The 19,065-nt window shown below is 42.7% G+C and overlaps 1 protein-coding gene across 7 annotated transcripts in view; it reads right to left on the bottom strand.

Annotated features, from left to right (window-relative positions):
• The window catches only part of ZNF451 (zinc finger protein 451), a 38,829-nt gene extending 25,279 nt beyond the window's left edge, over positions 1-13,550 (bottom strand). The window contains exons 1-6 of one of the 7 annotated variants that reach the window (XM_052679765.1): positions 13,440-13,550; positions 12,842-12,925; positions 6,774-6,857; positions 5,661-5,786; positions 1,609-1,720; positions 613-763 (exon numbers count right to left, since the gene is read on the bottom strand). In XM_052679765.1, coding sequence (XP_052535725.1) covers positions 613-763; positions 1,609-1,720; positions 5,661-5,786; positions 6,774-6,857; positions 12,842-12,925; positions 13,440-13,550 — 668 coding nt within the window. The other 6 variants (XM_052679815.1, XM_052679807.1, XM_052679773.1 and 3 more) reach the window with 6 other exon arrangements.
• Between the last annotated feature and the right edge of the window lie 5,515 nt (positions 13,551-19,065).

Below are 19,065 nucleotides of genomic sequence, written 5' to 3'. Positions count from 1 at the left end.
TCAACTTGCTAGCCACACTTCTTTACACATCACAGGATACCATAGGTTTCCTTGCTCACAAGGGCACACTGCTGGCTCATGGTCAACCTGTTGTCCACCAGGATATCTGGGACCTTCTCTGCGTAGCTCCTTTCCAGGTCAGTCCCAACCTGTACTAAGGCATGTGGTTACTCCTCCCCAGGTGTAGAACTCTACACTTGCTCTTGAGGAACCTCATAAGGTTCCTTTCATTAGGATCATCTTTTTAATCCTACTATCAAGTTTTATATAGCTTGTATGTACTTAGTCTGCCACCCCTTTTTCAAGTTTGGATAAAGAGGGAATAAAAACTGTGCACTTAAATCCTATTTCTCAGAAAACCACATAATGAAAATGCTTAACAAGTGGGAGAGAACAATTCTGACTGAAGGAAAAAAAAACAAGAACAGAAAAACAGCCAACAACAAAAGAACCTCAAATCAATAAATTACATCACCTGTACAAAATCTGCAACACATTACTCTGCTCTCCAAATGGAATTTTGTCACTGTAGGCAGTTTAAAGTAGATTCAATGCAGGTGTTTTACGTTCACATATACTCTTTCACTATTATTTCTCATAATACATCCTCACCTTTTCAAGTGACCTAGGAGCAGATGTCCATTATCAAACTTTCTGTTGCAATGCATCACAGGACAAGAAATAGGACTTCTGTTGACTTGCATCTGACCTGCTCTCTGACAAACACCCCTTCTTCCACTGTTAACCGTGCCTGGTTTGAGACCTGCATTATGAAACAAAACATTTGACCATGGTCTCAATTATAGAGGCTTAAAAACATACAGAAAACACAAACCCTACAGCATTAAGAAAACATTTTAAGTTGATTCCTAAAAGCACGCTGGCAGTGACTGTAATGCAATTCTAGAAGAAGTCTCTTCTTCCAGTTAAAGAATCTGCCTCTTCAATACCTGAGATTTCTAACATTGATGTATTTCCTCAAGGTCTTACAGGAAATAACTTATATTGCTTTTATGCATTAAAAATATATAACTAAATCTAAAAAAAAAATATTTTTAACAGAAGTTATACTTATGTAGCCATATTCTTCTGAGCAACAATACAATAGTAACATTTTTCTGACAACTTTGCCGGTCAAAACAGCTAACATTAATACCTTTTAATGTTAATAATATCTTAATACCTTTTGCATTTCATATATTTAATTTCCTAAGCGACAAAACACTACTTTAGTTTTTGAGGAAGCTATTAGAGAAGAACTTTCAAACACCACACTCTAGCAAACTTCATATTCTAAGATTTGGTTGTATGTCCAAGGCACCTGCAACCTCAGCTAATGCTGCTGTCAGGTTAAGCACTGCTTAATGCAGTTATCAGATGTTCTATTCTGCAACGCAGCACTTAGAAATAAAATTAAGTGAAATTTTAAAAATAATATTAAGTGAATTAGCAGTGTCTTCGAAACGATTTTCACTGATACCTCTTTTCAACATAACCCAATAACTGTTTATTTCTCCTGCCTTTACCATTACCATTGCCATTAATGCATTTACCATTAGCCTTTGATTCCTTATTACATATTCAAAATCTCACCTCTCCCATTCTTACCTGGCATTTTTAACCACTGGTCCACACATAATCTTGCAGCTTCTGTGTCACTGTGTTCCCGAATAAATTCTAGTTCCTGCAACCCGTGAGCATACTGCGAGTCAACTTTCTCCTGACAGAGAAGACATAAGGCAAGGTGGTGATCAACTGTACTTATTTATTTATTTTTAAGTCCAAGATTTAAGTGAAAGTAAACCAAGTAAAACTTTCAAAATTTACATGTGGCTCTTCATAGCTGCATAGCAGGTTCTTCCCTCCAGTATCCCAGAATGTATTCTGTTAAAACGTCTCCATGCCGAGCTTGGTAACTGTGCTCTCTGTTCATAAGAGGGGTATTCTCTCTTCAGCACCTTCCTGTTCCTTTTCAGTCAGGCTATACATGTACACACACACACACACACACACACACACACACACACACACACAGATTCTATAATCTCTGGGCTCTGCACCCATTAAGCTTCTTACTTTGTGTGAAATATCACATGTCAAAGAGTCAAAGTGTGAAAATGGAAGGAAAAAACAAAAATGTGTCTCACTGAAAAAAATATATATATATACTTAATGCTGCTAAGAAAAACACAGTATGCTATCTGCTAGTGGCCAGGGCCATTAAACTACAGTCCAATCACTGCCTGAACAAGCACAGAATTATAGGGCTTATTATAAATGTAGCCCTTAAGAAGACATCAGATTAGGGAGAACACCTGGAAGCATACAACAGCAACATCCGTAAGCTCCTAAAAATTTCAAGCACTGCAGTCACAAATATTTGCATGTTGCACAGAGAGCCACTGCTAGCAGCTTCCTCTACATGAGATGAAAACTCATGGCATATTTTGCAAAAGCAGCTTCCAGTGTTCAGTGGGGCACATGGGTGGGAGAGGACTGTCTCTTCCCAGAGCAGTGCATAAATACATTCACTCTCCATGCTAGTAATCTCCTAGGTGGTACCATACAGAATAACAGCCGTGCAAATCATATGACTGAGGAGAGTATCTTCTGCTTTTTGGACAATTCTATTAGGATACCTTCCAGAGTCTGGTCACTGTTACCAGTAATCAAAGAGTAATCACCAGCTCCTTTGCAAAGTTGGTGCTACATCTCAAAGTCTCATCTTCAAACCTTTTCAACATCACTATGAATGAAGACCTCACTATGAAGTATTACCTCACAGTACAGCATTTTACTGAAAAAAATATACAAAAAGAAAAAAACCAACAACTCTACTTATCAGATTACAGAATCAGAAACACATAGTAAAACGTAAGAAGAGAGAGCTTTTAGGCCCTGGAACGTGTCCAGAGAAGGGCAATGAAACTGGTGAGGGGTCTGGAACACAAGTCTTATGAGGAGCAGTTGTGGGTGCTGGGATTGTTTAGTCTGGAGGAGACCTTATTGCATTCTACAGCTTCCTGAAGGGAGGCTGTGATGAGGAGGGGTTTGGCCTCTTCTGCCAGGCAACAAACAGGACCCGAGAAAATGGCCACAAGTTGTACCAGAGCAGGTTTAGGTTGGACATAAGGAAGAACTTTTTCTCTCAGAGAGTGGTCAGGCGCTGGAATGGCTGCCCAGGGAGGTGGTGGAGTCACCGTCCCTGGCAGTGTTCAAGAGGTGTCTGGATGAGGGGCTGTGAGATATGGTTTAGTGCTTGTGGTAGCAGTGGTGATGGGAGGATGGTTGGACTAGATGATATTGTAGGTCCTTTCCAATCTTGTGATTCTATGATTTTTTATATGCTGAAACTTGAGACGACACCTCTGCTATGTGCTCACAACACAAACATATCAGCTTCTATATCATAAGAGCTTCATTTGCTGGCTCCAGGGAAGGTGCTGAACACCTGACTGCTCTAGAAGTAAAAACAAATCAAGAGAAATTCTCAGAGAACACGGTCATTCAGAAAAGGAGAGATGGATGAAGATGTTTGGAGAGCAAAGCAGGATAAGGATTACTCCACACTCCTCTGCAAGGTATTTTTATGATGGATAACTTTTCCAGTAAACCATGAAAAGATTCTGTTTTTAAATCCAAGAACTAAATGCCCCAAGTAATGAAAAATGAGGGTGCTATGTGTCCTATGTATTGCATTCTGAAAAACAAGAGATAAACCTTACTATCTCTTAGCAATAAAGAGCGAAACTTCCTTGCCCCCTCAGCCATTTTAGGCAACATTCAAATGATAGAGTAGACAATTTGGTCTCCTCACACATATTTTAAAAAGAGGCCTCCTCTGACATCAGACCAGTTTTGAATCTTTTGCAAGAAAAAACACCCAAGTTAAGTACGTAGGTTGCTCTGAAAGTAATGCCTCCAATTTATTTCAAAACAATCAAATAAACAAAGAAATAAAAACCCACCCTGCTCATTACAGGCAACCTACCTCAAGAGACAGCTTTTGTTATTTCTCATTCGGACAGGGGTTCTTCTGTGGAAAGCACAGAATACCCCTCGTATGGACAGAAAGCATAGCTACCAAGCTTGGCATGGAGACCTTTTAATTACATTCTGGAATACTGGAGGGATGAACTCGTTACACAGCCGCAGAAATCCAAAGCGACTCCCTTCTTTACTCTGCACCATGCAGGAATTTGCAGACTGCTTGAATACCATGCGTGGTTTCAGTCAGCTGGGAACATCAGAAAGGATCCTTCATCTCCTTATAACCCAGGCACATACAACCTGCAGCCAGGCTGCATGCTGCCTGGTACGGCTCAAAATGCAGCTCGGCCCCATCCAGTGCCATCTCAGCAGCAGCTCTGCCCCTCCAGTACCCATCACTCAGCAACAACCAAACACCGGTGCGCTATTAACCCTAGCTGGGCTGAAACCATGGGATGGTGCAGTGCAGTGCAGTGCTAACTCAAGTTATGGCAACTAAGTTTATGGATTTTGATGCACTGGCTGAACATTACGTCCTATGAACAGAAAAAAATACGCAGTGCTCTCTGGTTTGATTAAGGAATTTGAGAACAGGTTTCAAGGTTGCCAAAAAAATCATCAATTTTTTTTGTATATTTGTGACTCCATTTTCAGTCAACATAAATACATCAGTGCAATGTATAGATATACATTAACTACGTTATATATTTTATGGGGGTTGCTCCAAAAGTAATGCCCCCTATTTTATGATGTTAGCCCATGATGTCAGAGGCTGATGTTGGTGGTATGGCAGTAGAAACCAACGTTTTTGGGTTGGTAAAACAAGTGCAAAACGGAATATAAATCCTTTTCCTCTTTTTACAAGCTGTGCTTCTGATAGCACTGCCTATAATTGCCTTAACTCTTTGCTACCAAAGCATATTGCCGGTTGACTTTGAGCCTCCTGTCCCCAAAGACACCTTAGGTATTTCTCAGCAAGCTGCTCCCCAAGGCACTCAGTCCCCAGCCTGTATCAACAGGAGTGCTAGTCTGCCCCAAGTGCAGGACATCAGCACTATTCCCTGTGGAATTTCACAAGGTTCTTGTCAGTCCATTCCTTCCAGCAGTCAGAGAGCAGCCACGCTCTTAAGTTCATTGATAATGCAAACAAAACAATCCATTTCTTTCAAATGACTGCACTGTACAATTAACAGAATGTGGCTCTGCAGTTATGCCTTTAACGTGCAAAGTATTATCCCATTACAACATCATACCTGATACAGACATTAAACAGGGCAAATAGCATTCTAAAAATCTCAGACAAGAGCAGATACTTCACTGGATTTGCTGCACAGTGTTTTGTGACCATCGGTAGTCTTTCATTATCTAACCAGAATGCTAAGGTCCCTCTGCTAAGAACACAAACAAATAAACTAATTTTTGCAATCTGCATGAAGTTACTATCTTTTTCCCACAGAAATCACAGTGAGACTAGCAACGACATCAGTTAAAGGCCACAGAAGAGAAGTCCATATTGTATTTCATACAATACCCCATAAGCAAAGAACTCTAATAGCCAGTTTCAGGTCTGGCTCACCAACGTTTTTATTTACTTTGTAGTGAATACAAACACTCACATGACTAGGAGGCCCGTATTACACACTTCTACTGAAACAAAATACATACAGTACCTTGAAGGCTTTGTTTTTCTCTTCCTTTTGCTGTTTCTCCACTTCAACATGGCGTGCCAGGCGATCCAGGGTTGATGCAACTCTTTCTTTCTGATAGTCAATGTAATCCTTACGCTTAGTATTTCTCTACAATTGTAAAGTTAAAAATTGTTTGGTAATTGTTAAGCTAGTAAGAGGCATCAATACAGTACAAAGCAATGCCTATTACATTCATCAGGACATAATTCAGTACAGAAACTTTAACCTTAGGTTCCACAAGGTTTCAGAAGGGAGTGGGCCTGTACACATACAGAAGACCTGTCTTAAGACCCAGATTAACCGAGCAAATCTACTGCAACACTGCGTATCAGATGCCAAGAAATGGCTGCTGCTGCCAAAACCAACTCCAGCAGTTCACTTTCAGGCACTGTCCCTCTCAAGGTCCCACACAGTGAGCACGATGCAGCTGGGGGACACACAGAATCATACATTTGCTCAGGTTGGAAAAGACCTTAAAGATCATCAAGTCCAACCACAACCTGACCAAAGTACCCTAACTCTAACAGCCCTCTGCTAAATCGTGTCCCTGAGCAAATGAGCTGACAAGCCTGCTTCAGACTAAAATTCTTAGGAGAGTTTATGAAGAACAAAACTAAGTTAAAAGCAGGGTGACATCAGAGCAAGATCTTATGGCCTATATGGCCTATACACTGCTCCTAAAAAAGACCTTCAAGAAGGAAAGGGTCTCAGAGCAGTCACATACATCTACAGGCTAGAGACTGGCATTTGACTTTATGTAACTTGTGAGGTCACTGCAGAAGTGGTATTTTCCTCTCCTTTTCTTTGTGACACTTCTTAAAAGCACTGAAATACAAATAAACGCTCTAAGTTCACCTCAAGAAGGCAAGAATTGTCTCTAGAAAAAAATGAAGTGTCAGCATACCTGCCCTACAATTAATATTAGGTTAATAAGCAAGCTAGTATTAAGAAGTCTTCTATTTCTCATCTCTTGTCAAAAAATGCCTCTAAGAACTTTACCATGTAGGCAGCTGGTGGGAAATGAAATATGAGACTGTAATTATTATTATTTTTTCCCCTACTGCAAAGTCCTGAGATAAATCACAACATACTCACATGGGCATAAGAACTGCTGTTAGGTTCTTCATCATCGCTACTGACAAGATCAATGCATTCAAGTACAGGTCTTAAGGGTTCTTCCTGAAAGTGTTAAAAACACACACACACAAAAATATTAAATTGCACTCCTTGCAGGAGGAGTATTGCACACATTACAGCATGTTGTTAGCATTAACAATATAAGGGGAATTCTACCAACAAGGTTTCAAGAGGATATATTAGCACAATTCCTGAAGGGAACCTTAACAGACTTCTACAGGGAATTGGTAAAACACGCATGTATCATTTGTACAAACAAACATCAACTTATATACTAATGACTAACAATATCAACGATGAAAAGTACAATAAACAACCTTAACTTTCTTTAATAACATTATACTCTTCCCAAACAATTTAAAATACACATTTCTAGTCAGAAATGCTCAACTTGTGCCATTACTTCCAACTGTACCAGGATATCAGATCATTACCAAGAAATGAAGAGTCAGATTTCACTAAGTACAGCCAAATGGTGGATTGTTTGTAGTTGTGTTTGTCTCACAAAGACAATTTTAATTTTAACTCCAAAGGAAATCAGACTCCTCAGGAGCTTCAGACATTATGAAAGTGGGAGATAGTTTCATACATATTTACACCCTCAAGTCTACTCCTTTCTACACAGATATTCCACAAACATGTTATTAAAATATATTTAAATATTATTTATTATAAATATATTTATATTGTTATATATATTAAATTACACCAAGATGTGTTCAAATCATTTGCCTAGCATTCATTTACAAAGGTACGCAGCCAGGCAGGCTGGCTGGGATCCCAAGCAGCGACGCTGGCTATCCAGCGCCTATCATGCCACCTCCATTCCTCCTCCCAGCTAGGCAGTCCCGTTCTCTTGCACATCTCGGTTCTTCCATCCCTCCATGCTGCTTCTCTGCAAGTCACTAAAATCTATAGGGTTTGCCTTAGAATGTTCTAAGGCCCGTTCTTAGTCTTCTGCTATCACTACATAAGAGGTTTAATCTGTGTGAATATTGTCCAGATGAGCATCTTGAGAAACTTCATACAGGTTGCCTGTAACCTCAATGACCTGCTAGTCCAGACAATATCAATGCCTGATGATTTACAAGCCTTCAAATCCTTTCATTTTTACACTGTCTGGTGCTTCCATGTGTCCATACTCCCAATCACTCTCTATTCAGACCAATTTTAACATTTCTACTAGCAACTACACGATAGATAGCAGAATGTTGGCACCTGTGTGAAAAATGAAGAAATCATACTTCCATGCTTAAACTAAATGATATTCTGAGGTCAGAAAAAATAAAATGAAACAAATAAGTAAGTTTTAAAAAGAAGACAGAAGATAATGTCTAGAGCTCCACGTGCATCCATTGTGACAAGCTTTCAACTCTTAAAGGCAAAAGAAGAAGGAAAAAAAAGCACTATATCCAGAGTCTGATGTCACACAGTAAACTGTACCAGGCTACAGCATTATCATGTGTCAACTAAACAATCAATGTAACAAATATACAATCAGTAGGCTGACATACATCAGATGGAAATACTCCTAGTTACTCTTGCATCCATGCTCACTGCCTGGGAGCTTACTCATCCTCCCTGGTAACTACGTTGGCCTTGTTTGTGTGACAAATACACACAAAGGGAAGCAAAGTTGAGTAAAAATCTCCATGCGCTGCAAAAAGCTTCCCATCCAAATTTGACAACAGTCTTCCAGATTCTCAAAGATAATATCTAACCTCACAGTCAATAAACAAAACCAAACAAGTCTAAGCTTTTGTTGTGCAGCTGTGCTTTTAAGCCTGCACGTGCAACATCATCTATGTCATGTGAGTGTGTGTGTCTGAACTGCACTGCTATCATTTGTCTGGGAACACTGCTGGCAGGTGCCACAGAACTGTTATACACTCCAGAGGTATTCCATATTTAAGTTTTCCAGGCAGAAGAAGGACTTGAGACAGCCAGCAACTTACTAACTTCTTGAAGAGGTGCAGCACTGTATCCACCACCTCTGTCATATATTTGGCAGTATCCTGAACATCTTAAAAATGGACCAAGTAGGGCAGGCTATGAAGATTTACTGCCTCGTGAGAAGTAGCAGAAAGAACTGCAGAAGCATGCAATTCTCTCTGCAGTGTTTACTGCACTTCATTCTTTCCATTCTTCCACCTTTCAAGGCCATAAAGCTGTTCAGCTTGCCAGCATAAACAGTCTTCACTCTATCACTAGGAATAATGAGGGATGAAACCTTGAACAGATGACAAAATTTATATGAATTAAGCTACGTTACTTCAAAAGAGTGCTTAACTTTCTACAATTGAAAAAAAGAGAATCTGATCTTCCAAATCCAAAAAATCCATGATAGTTTTGCTATGGGAGAAATTGAGAGCCTCTATAAATCTATAAGCTGAATCCTTGTAAGAAACAACAGGTGCTGGCATGTGACAGTCCAGAGACACACTCAGACCATACTGACCACCTGACCAGTAAGAATCAGACACGAATATTTCAAAACATCCAACAGCTGTAGCTTCAAGTGCAAAGGTTTTCCTCATTTCTGTGTACTCGATTCCCTTGGTTCAGTTCAGCAACAGGCTAATCAAAGAGTTATGAAACTGACAACTGGAGAGCAGAATTCTTACTCTACTTATTATGCCTGCATTCAAGGCTTGTGAACAGAAAAGTAAATTCCTTTAACTGTAAGTAGAATTTACTTGTTTAGTGTTGTTTTCATATGTGAAACATCCTTTTTTGCTGCTATATTTTCTACCTTCTACTAAACATTTACGAGCTAGTGGTTTGCATTCCAATTTGAACACAAATGCAATATGGCAAATTATTAACATGACTTCTCAAAGATATACATCCTCATTTTCCAACAAAAGAGGGGAAAACCACCTGCCCATATGCACGCTCGAATAACAATGCAAGTGTCAAATGCAGCAATTAGGCTCATTTGTGTTTTAATGGTTGGTCGCTTACCTTCTGCATTAAGATGGAAAACAAACACTTAAGGGCAAAAGAAACTACAATCTTGGGTCAGATCAACAACTCATCTGGGCCACAGCAGATATTTTGAGAAACAATCAGGGAAAACAGTAATTATTGTATCCCAAGTCCAGCTGGCAACTGCTGAAATCAACACACCAGAACCCTCGACAAAATGCCATTGCTGCAAGTCACAGCACTTGGCAGATCCATCCTGGTTGAGCGCCATGATGCAGAAGAACTCTGTTCCTCTACAGAGCCACTGACTTCAGCATAAGCTGATCCCTACCGCTGCCAAGAAGCTGTCAATACCAGAAGGAAAACCAGAGGTCAAAACTTCTCACTTCAGTGGCACAGAACTGAAATTATTTTCAAGGAGGGAAATCAAGTCTATCAACTCTTCTTCCCTCAAATGTTCAGCCCTCCTGAGAACTTTATGCAAGCAGTAGCTTCAGGTGGACTTTGTACATTTTTTAGCTTGTTTGGGGAATAGTGCCAGGTGAAATAGTTTTTTTTTTTACAGACACAGAGCATTTACTACTAGAAAACATTCCCAATTTAAACTCTGGTATCACGTGAAGGGAAAGGTCTGAACTGCAGGAATTTCGCTCTTGCTCTGTTGGCTCACCCCAGCAAATGGCAATCTCCAAACAGAAAGTTAAGAGAATTACTTCATATTTTTCCAACTGCTTTAAGCAGTAAGGCAGTGCAAAGACAGTGCCAACCTGAGGACTCCAAAGGAGAGTTAAGAAGCTGAGATTCAGCTAACTCCATCCAATTCCTTTTTACCTTCCCATGAGATTTTCTGTCAAGCAAGAGCCTGAGATTATAGTAGAAAAAACGTGGACAAGCACTCAATAGCTAGAAATCGCAGCACCTCTAGCTGACCATACTGGCTATTTCTAGCTATTTGTCACCAAGACAGCCATCCATGCTTGGCACCCAGTCTTCATATCTTAAAAAACAGGTCTTTCACAATCTGTATTCATCAGTGACAACAGCAGCCTACTTGTCCCAAGATACCAGCCCTGTACAAATAAGGCTAAGCAGTCTTCTTGCCATAAGGTCAGCCTCTCTCGAATAAGTCAGCACAAAGGGTACAAGCTATCCACATGCAAAAACAAGAGGAAAAAACAACAACAACAACAACAACAAAAACCTGTCGATTTTTGTTAGTCTTTCTTTCAGCTGGTGCTCTTGGTTCTCCACCAGCCCTCCCACACACCCACCCACACCTGACTGGTTGTAAAAAGGACTTGCAGCTCACTGATCAATTTTCATCCAAAAAAGACAAGAGATACAGATGACTCAAAGAGAATCACAATCACTTAAAGTTTCAGGAAAAATACACGTGTCCTTCATGATTGAGCACCTTAAAACCCATGCAGAAAGGAAGTCTGTACACTGAATTTAGACTTTATCTAACACCATGTAACACAGGTAAAAAATCTATTGCCAGTTCTTTGAATCATTAAGGCCAAACCCACAGGAAGACAATCCCACAGGATTATCGATCTTGGCAGCAATTAGCAATTGCTTTTCTATTGGCATGACTACCATTCTGGGGAAACCAATATTCTGTTCTTCCATATATGCCTGTCAGCCAGCACCATCTCACTGACAGTGGATGGAGGTCAGAACACTGGCAGCATGAAAAATATGTATTTTTCGTTGGATATTTAATAGCTGCAAGTATCTTAAGGTTACACTGATGCAAACCAGGTGCTGTATTGTAGCTACACAGTACTTCACAATTTGAGAAGACTGCTAAGGCCTCTAACCCATTACTTCCTAACTCTGTTACTGCATCCCCAACACAAGAAGGACATGGAGTTGTTGGAGCAGGTCCAGAGGAAGGCCACAAAGATGACCAGAGGCTGGAGCACCCCTCCTACAAGGAAAGGCTGAGGGAGCTGGTACTCTTCAACCTGGGGAAGGCTTCAAGGAGACCTTATAGCAGCCTTCCAGTAATGGAAAGGGGCCTACAGGAAAGCTGGGGAGGGGCTTTTTATAAGGGCAGGTAGCGACAGGACAAGAGGAAATGGTTTTATCTAGGTAGATTACAACTAGATATTAGGGAGAAATTCTTTACTGTTAGGGTGGTGAGACAATGGAAGAGGCTGCCCAGAGAGGTTGTGGATACCCCCTCCCCGGAAGCATTTAAGGCTGGGCTGGATGGGACTGCAAGCAACCTGGTCTAGAGGGAAAGAGGGAAGTGTGACTGCCTACAGCAAGGGATTGGAACTAGGCGATCTTAAAGGTCCCTTCCAACCCAAACTGCTCCATGATTGTATGTCTCTAAAGTGATTTGGATCTCATTTTGCAGAGTTTGCAGCAGCTTCATTTTATTAACTTCAGTGAGACTACTCACTGAACATTCAACAAAACATCGCGTGATTGCTGAAAAAGTCATCTATGATGACGACAAATGGATGACCTCATACATCCCATTGACCACTCTGCATCTCCACTCGCTGCTTCATGGAACCAAGTGACATCACCTGTTGTTTTCACAATGCAATGGCCAAAAGCCCCTTTAAAATAAACGTGGGCAGTGACAGGACAAGGGGGAATGGTCTGAAACTGAGACGGGAGGTTTAGGTTAGATATTAAGAGGAAGTTTTTCACGCAGAGGGTGATGATGCACTGAAACAGGTTACCCAAAGAGGCTGTTTGCCCCATCCCTAGCAGCATGTAAGGCCAGGTTGCATGTAGCTCTGGGCAGCCTGGTCTGGTGGTTAGCAACCCTGCATGTAGCAGGGGGGTTGAAACTAGATGATCATTGTGGTCCTTTTCAACCCAGACCATTCTATGACTTCATGATAAATTTGTTACCTGCCACAAACATTTCCAAACAAAACCATCTTTAAAGCCAACACCAAAGCCCCAAGGATTTCCAAATGAAATAATCTTTAAATCTGAAAACTGAAGTGTTCTTTTGAGATAAAATCAAGGCCACGAACACAGTATTCAGAGACCTGCTCCCATTTGGTCACGCTGCTGAGAACACGCTTAGTACAGCAGGCAGCACATTTCCACGTTCCAGATGTACTTACTCCAACAAACTCTATCTCATCTTCACTTTCAGAAGTCGTCGATTTGCTCTCAGAAATGCTGGTAGAGCTGCAAGACTCCATTACCTAAAGAAACAAACCAAAACGCGCCTCATCATTTTATGAAGTTTGCTTTAATTTCACGTTTTCAGCTCCGTGTCTACTTCGGGCTCGCAGTCCGCTTCCACCCAACAGGCCTCTCCGTACCACTCAGCGTCCATCTCCAGCATTACCAGCACAAGATCTCAATTCTGACCCGCACCGCCTCCCCCCGCCCCCAGAGCAGTACGCAAACCGCGGCCTAACCCAGCAGGCCGCACCGCCCGCCTTCCCGCCGCAGCCACGCTCCCCCCCGCCCAGCGGCACTGCGCGCTGCCCCGCGGCCACCCACCGCCCCTTCCCGCCGCTTCCTCTTCCCCTCGGGGCGGCTGCGACGGGAGCGGTGAGGCGGGAGCGCGGCGCGGCTTGCCGGGACTTGTAGTTGCCGCCCGCTTCGCCCCGCTCCCCCTCCCCACGGCAGGTGCTACCGCCACGGCTCCTCCCTTCCCGGCGCCCTTCCCTGCACAAGCTCCATATCACGCGCGCTCCTCACTCAGCTCGCCTGAGCGCAGTTCCTGTGCGGAGCGGCGAAACGCGCACGACGCTTCCGGAGGGGGCCGAGCACGACGAAAGGCCGCTCGGGCGGGCGGGGGCGGCGGCGCGGCGGGGCCATGAGCGCCGCGTTGTGGTGGCTGCCAGGCCGCTGCCGGCCCGGGTGAGGCGGCTCGGCCCGCCGTTGGGCCGGCTTGGCTGTTCCTATCGGCCCGCGCTCCGCCGGGAGGCTCGCGGCGCGTCGTTGTGCTGGCAGGCACCGCCGCTGCCCCCATTAGGAACGGTTCTCTGCAGCTCGGAAAGCAAAGGGTATCATGGGCTCCATCAGAAGGATGGCCAGCAGGGACAGGGAGGTGATTGTCCCCCTCTACTCTGCTCTTGTGAGGCCCCATCTGGAGTACTGTGTCCATGTCTGGAGCCCCCAGTACAAGAGAGACAAGGAGCTGTTGGAGAGGGCCTGAGGAGAGCCACGAAGATGATCAGGGGACTGGAGCACCTCCCCTATGAAGACAGGCTGAGGGAGCTGGGCTTGTTCAGCCTGGAGAAAAGAAGGCTGCGGGGTGACCTCATTGCAGCCTTTCAGTACTTAAACGGAGCCTACAGACAGGAGGGAATCAACTCTTTGAAAGGGTAGATAACAACAGGACAAGGGGAAATGGTTTAAAGTTGAGGGAGGGAAGATTTAAGTTGGATGTCAGGGAGGAGATCTTTACAGAGAGAGTGGTGAGGTGCTGGAACAGGCTGCCCAGAGAGGTTGTGGATGCCCCGTCCCTGGAGGTGTTTAAGGCCAGCTTGGATGAGGCCCTGGGCAGCCTGGTCCACTGTTAAATGGAGAGGTTGGTGGCCCTGTATGTGGCAGGGGGGTTGGAGTTTCATGATCCTTGAGGTCCCTTCCAACTCTGTCCATTCTGTGATTCTGTGATTTTGTGACTCTGAGAGGATGAAGTGCTGGCATGGCGGGGCTCTGGGGCTCCCTCCTCCAGTCCTGGAGATGCCGTATGTCAGTCCAGTCATGGAAAGTGGTGGAAGCGGTGTTAATCTGCACACTGCACCTCTGGGAGCTTCCTGAAGTGTTGGTGTGCTTGGAGCTCCGTGCGCTTGTCCAGAAGGCATACCTGGAGAAAGCCTAAAAACTAGACCTTCTGGGGCATGCAGAAAGGCTCACAAATGAAATATGTCGCTCTGGTGCTCTGTAACCTTTCCTTTAAAATCTGAGCGCCTTGGCTGGGTTTGTCAGGATGCGCTGCAGCAGCTGGGCTGGGAGCAGCCTGTAGGCTTTTGGGATGTCTGTGGTAGGCTCTGCTGCTGAAAAATGACCAGAAATGCCCTTGTGAGCATTAATGAATTAAATGCTGGTTTTTGAACACCTGTAATTTGACAATGATATCCCCAAATAAATGCAGCTAAAACTTGTGTTCTTTCCAACTTGCTTTCTGCCTTTTAGGTGTGCAACTGTATCTGCTCTTCCTTTCCTCCTTCACTCTATGGTTACTTTGAGCTACCCAGAGTAAAAATTGGTATGAATCACCTTTGTTCAATGCACTGCCTTGGAGTAAACTGACGTGAGCAATATCACCTTGTGTGTCTACAGAACTCGCTGCACACAGAAACTCTGCCAGTACTTGTTAAATTCTGTATACAGAGGAGGGAAAGAATTCAGGGTAGTATATTAATGCTTGGTGTTCTGGGAGCTTTGTGAAGAAATAATACATCACATAGTACTTAATGTCAGCATTAATGTAGTGCACTTTTAAAAAGTTACTGCAACGTTGAAGCTTCATTTCATGTATCATTGGAAGCACAGCTTTATGACAGGAGATGGACACAATGAAAAGAGAAGTCTGTGAGGGCATACTCTCCCTAGTGAGCAACACAGACTAGTAATAACAAACAAAGAGAAGGCTGAGGTTTTCATCACCTTTTTTTGCCTCAGTTTTCAGTAGCATCTGCTCTACACACAAACAACTGCTTTACCCTTAAATAAGTGGTTCAGAAGGTAGGAACTGGGGGAGCAGTGTCCTGCTGTAAGTGAATATCAGGTTCACAACTGCCTGAGGAACCTGAACATCCATAAGTCTATGGGTCCCAATGAGATGTATCCCAAAGACCTGAGGGAATTGGCTGATGTTGTTGCCAAGCCACTCTCGATGATATTTGAAAAGTCATGGTGGTCAGGTGAAGTCATGAGGACTGGAAGAAAGGCAAAATCTACCCATTTTTAAGAAGGATAGAAAGGATGACTCAGGGAACTACCGATCTATTATCCTCACTTTGGTGCTGGGGAAGATCATGGAGCAGATCCTCCTGGAAGCTATGCTAATGAACATGGAAGAAAGTGAGGTGATATGGGGTAACCAGCATGGCTTCACCAACAGCAGGTCCTATCTGACCAAACTTGTTGCTTTTTATGATGGTGAGACTCTGCCAAGGGACAAGGGAAGAAATGCTGATGTAATCTATCCGAACCTCACTGGGTTCAGTGACTCATTGTGGCCTTTGAACTCAAGTGGCCTTGGGTTCAGTAACTCATAATATCCTTCTCTTCAAGTTGGAAAGATATGGATTTGATGGGTGGACTGCATAATGGATGAGGAACTGGTTGTAAGAGCATACCCAGAGAGTGGTAGTCAGTGGCTCAATGTCTCGATGGACACTGGTGACGAGTGGTGTCCTTCAGGGGTCAGTACTGGGACCAGTGCTCTTTCATGTCTTCACAAATGACAACAGTGGGATTGAGTGCACCCTCAGCAAGTTTGCAGATGACATCAGCGTGTGTGGTGTGGTTGACACATCCGAGGGTTGGGATGCCACTCATAGAGACGTAGACAGGCTCAAAGCAGTGAGCCCAGAACCTCCTGAGGTTCAATAAATCTAAGTGCAGGATCCTGCAACTGGGTTGTAGCTACCCTTGCTATCAGTACAAGCTGGGGGATGTAAGGATGGTGCAGTGCTCTGCTGAAAAGGACCTGGGGATACTGGTGGATGTGAAGCTGGAAATGAGCCAGCAATGTGCTCTTGCAGCCCAGAAAGCCAATTGTATCCTGGGCTGCATCAAAAGAAGTGTGGCCAGCAGGATGTGGGAAGCGATCCTGCCCTTCTACTCTGCACTGGTGAGGACTCACCTGGAGTGCTGCATCCAGATGTGGAGTCCTCAGCACAGGAGAAACATGGGCCTGTTGGAGCGTATCCAGAGGACGGCCTCAAAAATGATCCAAGGGATGGAACAGCTCTCCTGTGAGTACAGGCTGATGGAGTGGGGGCTGTTCAGCCTGGAGAAGGCTCCAGGGAGATCTGATAGCAACCCTTCAGTATCTAAAGGTGGCCTGTAAGAGGGAAGGCAACAGACTCTTTAGCAGAGTATGTTGTGATAGGACAAAGGGAAATGTTTTCAAACTAAAAAAAGAGAGATTTAGATTGGATTAAGGAAGAAGTATTTATGATCAAAGGTGGTGAGGGACTGAAACAGGTTGCCCAGAAATGCCCCATTCCTGAAGACATTCAAGGTCAGGCTGAACGAGGCTCCGAGCAACCTGATCTAGCTGTAGGTGTCCCTGTTCACTGCATGGGAGTTTGACTAGATGACCTTTAAAGGTCCCTTTTAATTCAAAAGATTCTATGAATCTGTATTTCTAAATTCACACAATGGCTATTATTAATGACTTATTTTTTTTCTGTCTATTTCTGGATTTGCTGTTCTGTGAACTCAAAATTATCCGTCCCTATAAGAAATGATCCATGTGTTTTTCTCTTTTCCTGTTTGACTGCTGATTATAACATGCTAGTTAAGAAATTTAACAACTTAATAACTGTTGTAGGGCTATATAAACACTGATTTGGTGAGTTTTATTTCATTATTAAAGTAACAGAAAAATGACTGCTACTTCGAACATTAAAGTCTTGTTGATGCCCTGACTTTCATATATTGCATTTCTAACTTCAGTGTGCTAATAGGTAGTTGGTAGCAGCCACTTTATCTGTAGCTTGCATTTGCACTTAATTACTTTTTATTTATGATATAGATATTGCAAAGAGCAGTAATAGTGAGTTACTAGAAGAACAACAGGGTGGCAGAATTTTTTCAAACTGATGCCCTATGACAATTTGAATATGAACTTTTTTATGACTTTCATTTGAATATGAACTTTTCAGCAATAGTTCATGTGAATGAAGTGTACTTGCTTTTGCAGACCCATCCAAACATCCTCTAGATATGCAAAGAACTAAGGAAAAAAGGAATAGTATGAGAACTGATACATGCAATAATGTCAGCTTTTACAGCATGCCAACAAAACTTTGATTCAAAACCTTCAGAATTTGAGGTAATTATTGGGAAAGCACAGGCTTCCTGGTTTGAGTGAGCTTTTGACAATTGTTATGCAGACTTTTTTCATGCAGAAGAGGAAGGATGTAGGCAGGCTGCTGAAGCTCTTGGCTGTTGGGCCATCTTCAAGGCAGATTGACTGTCTCACTTGCATGAGTACCCAGTTTTTTTAGCAGATTACCCAAGGTGGCATAAGACAAACCTAGGAAAGTGCAGCTACTCCTGGTCTGCTGCTGCTAAAATCCCCACATCCAAACCTCCAAACAAAGTTGGGATTACAGAGGATGTGGAAGCTGTTCCTGAGCAGACCTCAGAGATTCAGTAATATTCTCTGGCAATCACATACTTATTATATGCTTTGAAAATCATTGCTTTCTTTCATAGCATTTAAACATTTGAATTTCTATGTTTCTTTCCTTGGTCCTTAAAATGGAACATTGTCTTTTTAACCACTGATTTCCCTCCAGCATTAACACTGCATAGTGCCATTTACTCTTCATCTGTAAAATATTGACGTATTTTTTCTGAATCCTACCTATATACCATAGTAGGAGAGGATATGAACTTGACATGTATGAAAACCACTGAGAACACTGCTTATTCTCTACTGTATTTTTACAGTGAGGTTTTTACTCAATTCTTTGCATATTGTAGTATCTTCCCTCTTTAGAGAAGAGGTAGGTGCTCTTGATAAGCAATTTATAACCTACAGTGGTCCACTTTTCTATTGTAATCTTCAAATTCAATCTCAAACGCAGTAATAAAAGCAAACAGTTCAAGTGACTGTTCTTAGCATTGCTTATTTTCAGTACCGAATCTCCAGTCGTCTCTCTAAATGCTATGCAGTCGTATTGCTTTATGCTTTCCTGCAGTGGCTGTCAGCCTTCTCTGGTGCTGAGTAATGAAGATAATGTGTCCTCTCTCTGCATATCAGTATTTTACACTATGTGACATGACACATATACACACTGCCAATTAGTTTTGATTTTACTGCAAAATTTGGGAGCAGTATTCAACTTTCAAGTATTCTGCTTTCTCCTCTCCTGTTACTTCTATAGTTTCTAAGCTGTAATTATTTAGTCTTCAATTTTGTGTCCTCTGAGTTTGTCCATGCCATTTTGGAAGACCAGTCATACTTTCTTCCTTTGCAGTCATCTTGTACCAAGTGCAGCTTTTCTGTTACTTGGGTAGAAGCTGTTTATCTTGTTTTATGCCATAGGATAACGTCAGTCATATACTTCAGGGAAGAGAGAGGAAGGGACTCTTCACATCATCCGCCCTGTTTACCTTTGGTTTTAAAAAAAGAACTAAGACG

Source organism: Tympanuchus pallidicinctus, unplaced genomic scaffold, assembly GCF_026119805.1.
Source record: "Tympanuchus pallidicinctus isolate F22 unplaced genomic scaffold, pur_lepc_1.0 scaffold1, whole genome shotgun sequence".
Taxonomy (NCBI): domain Eukaryota; kingdom Metazoa; phylum Chordata; class Aves; order Galliformes; family Phasianidae; genus Tympanuchus; species Tympanuchus pallidicinctus.
Note: the sequence above shows the minus strand (reverse complement) of the source record. Positions and strands in the feature narration are given on the sequence as shown.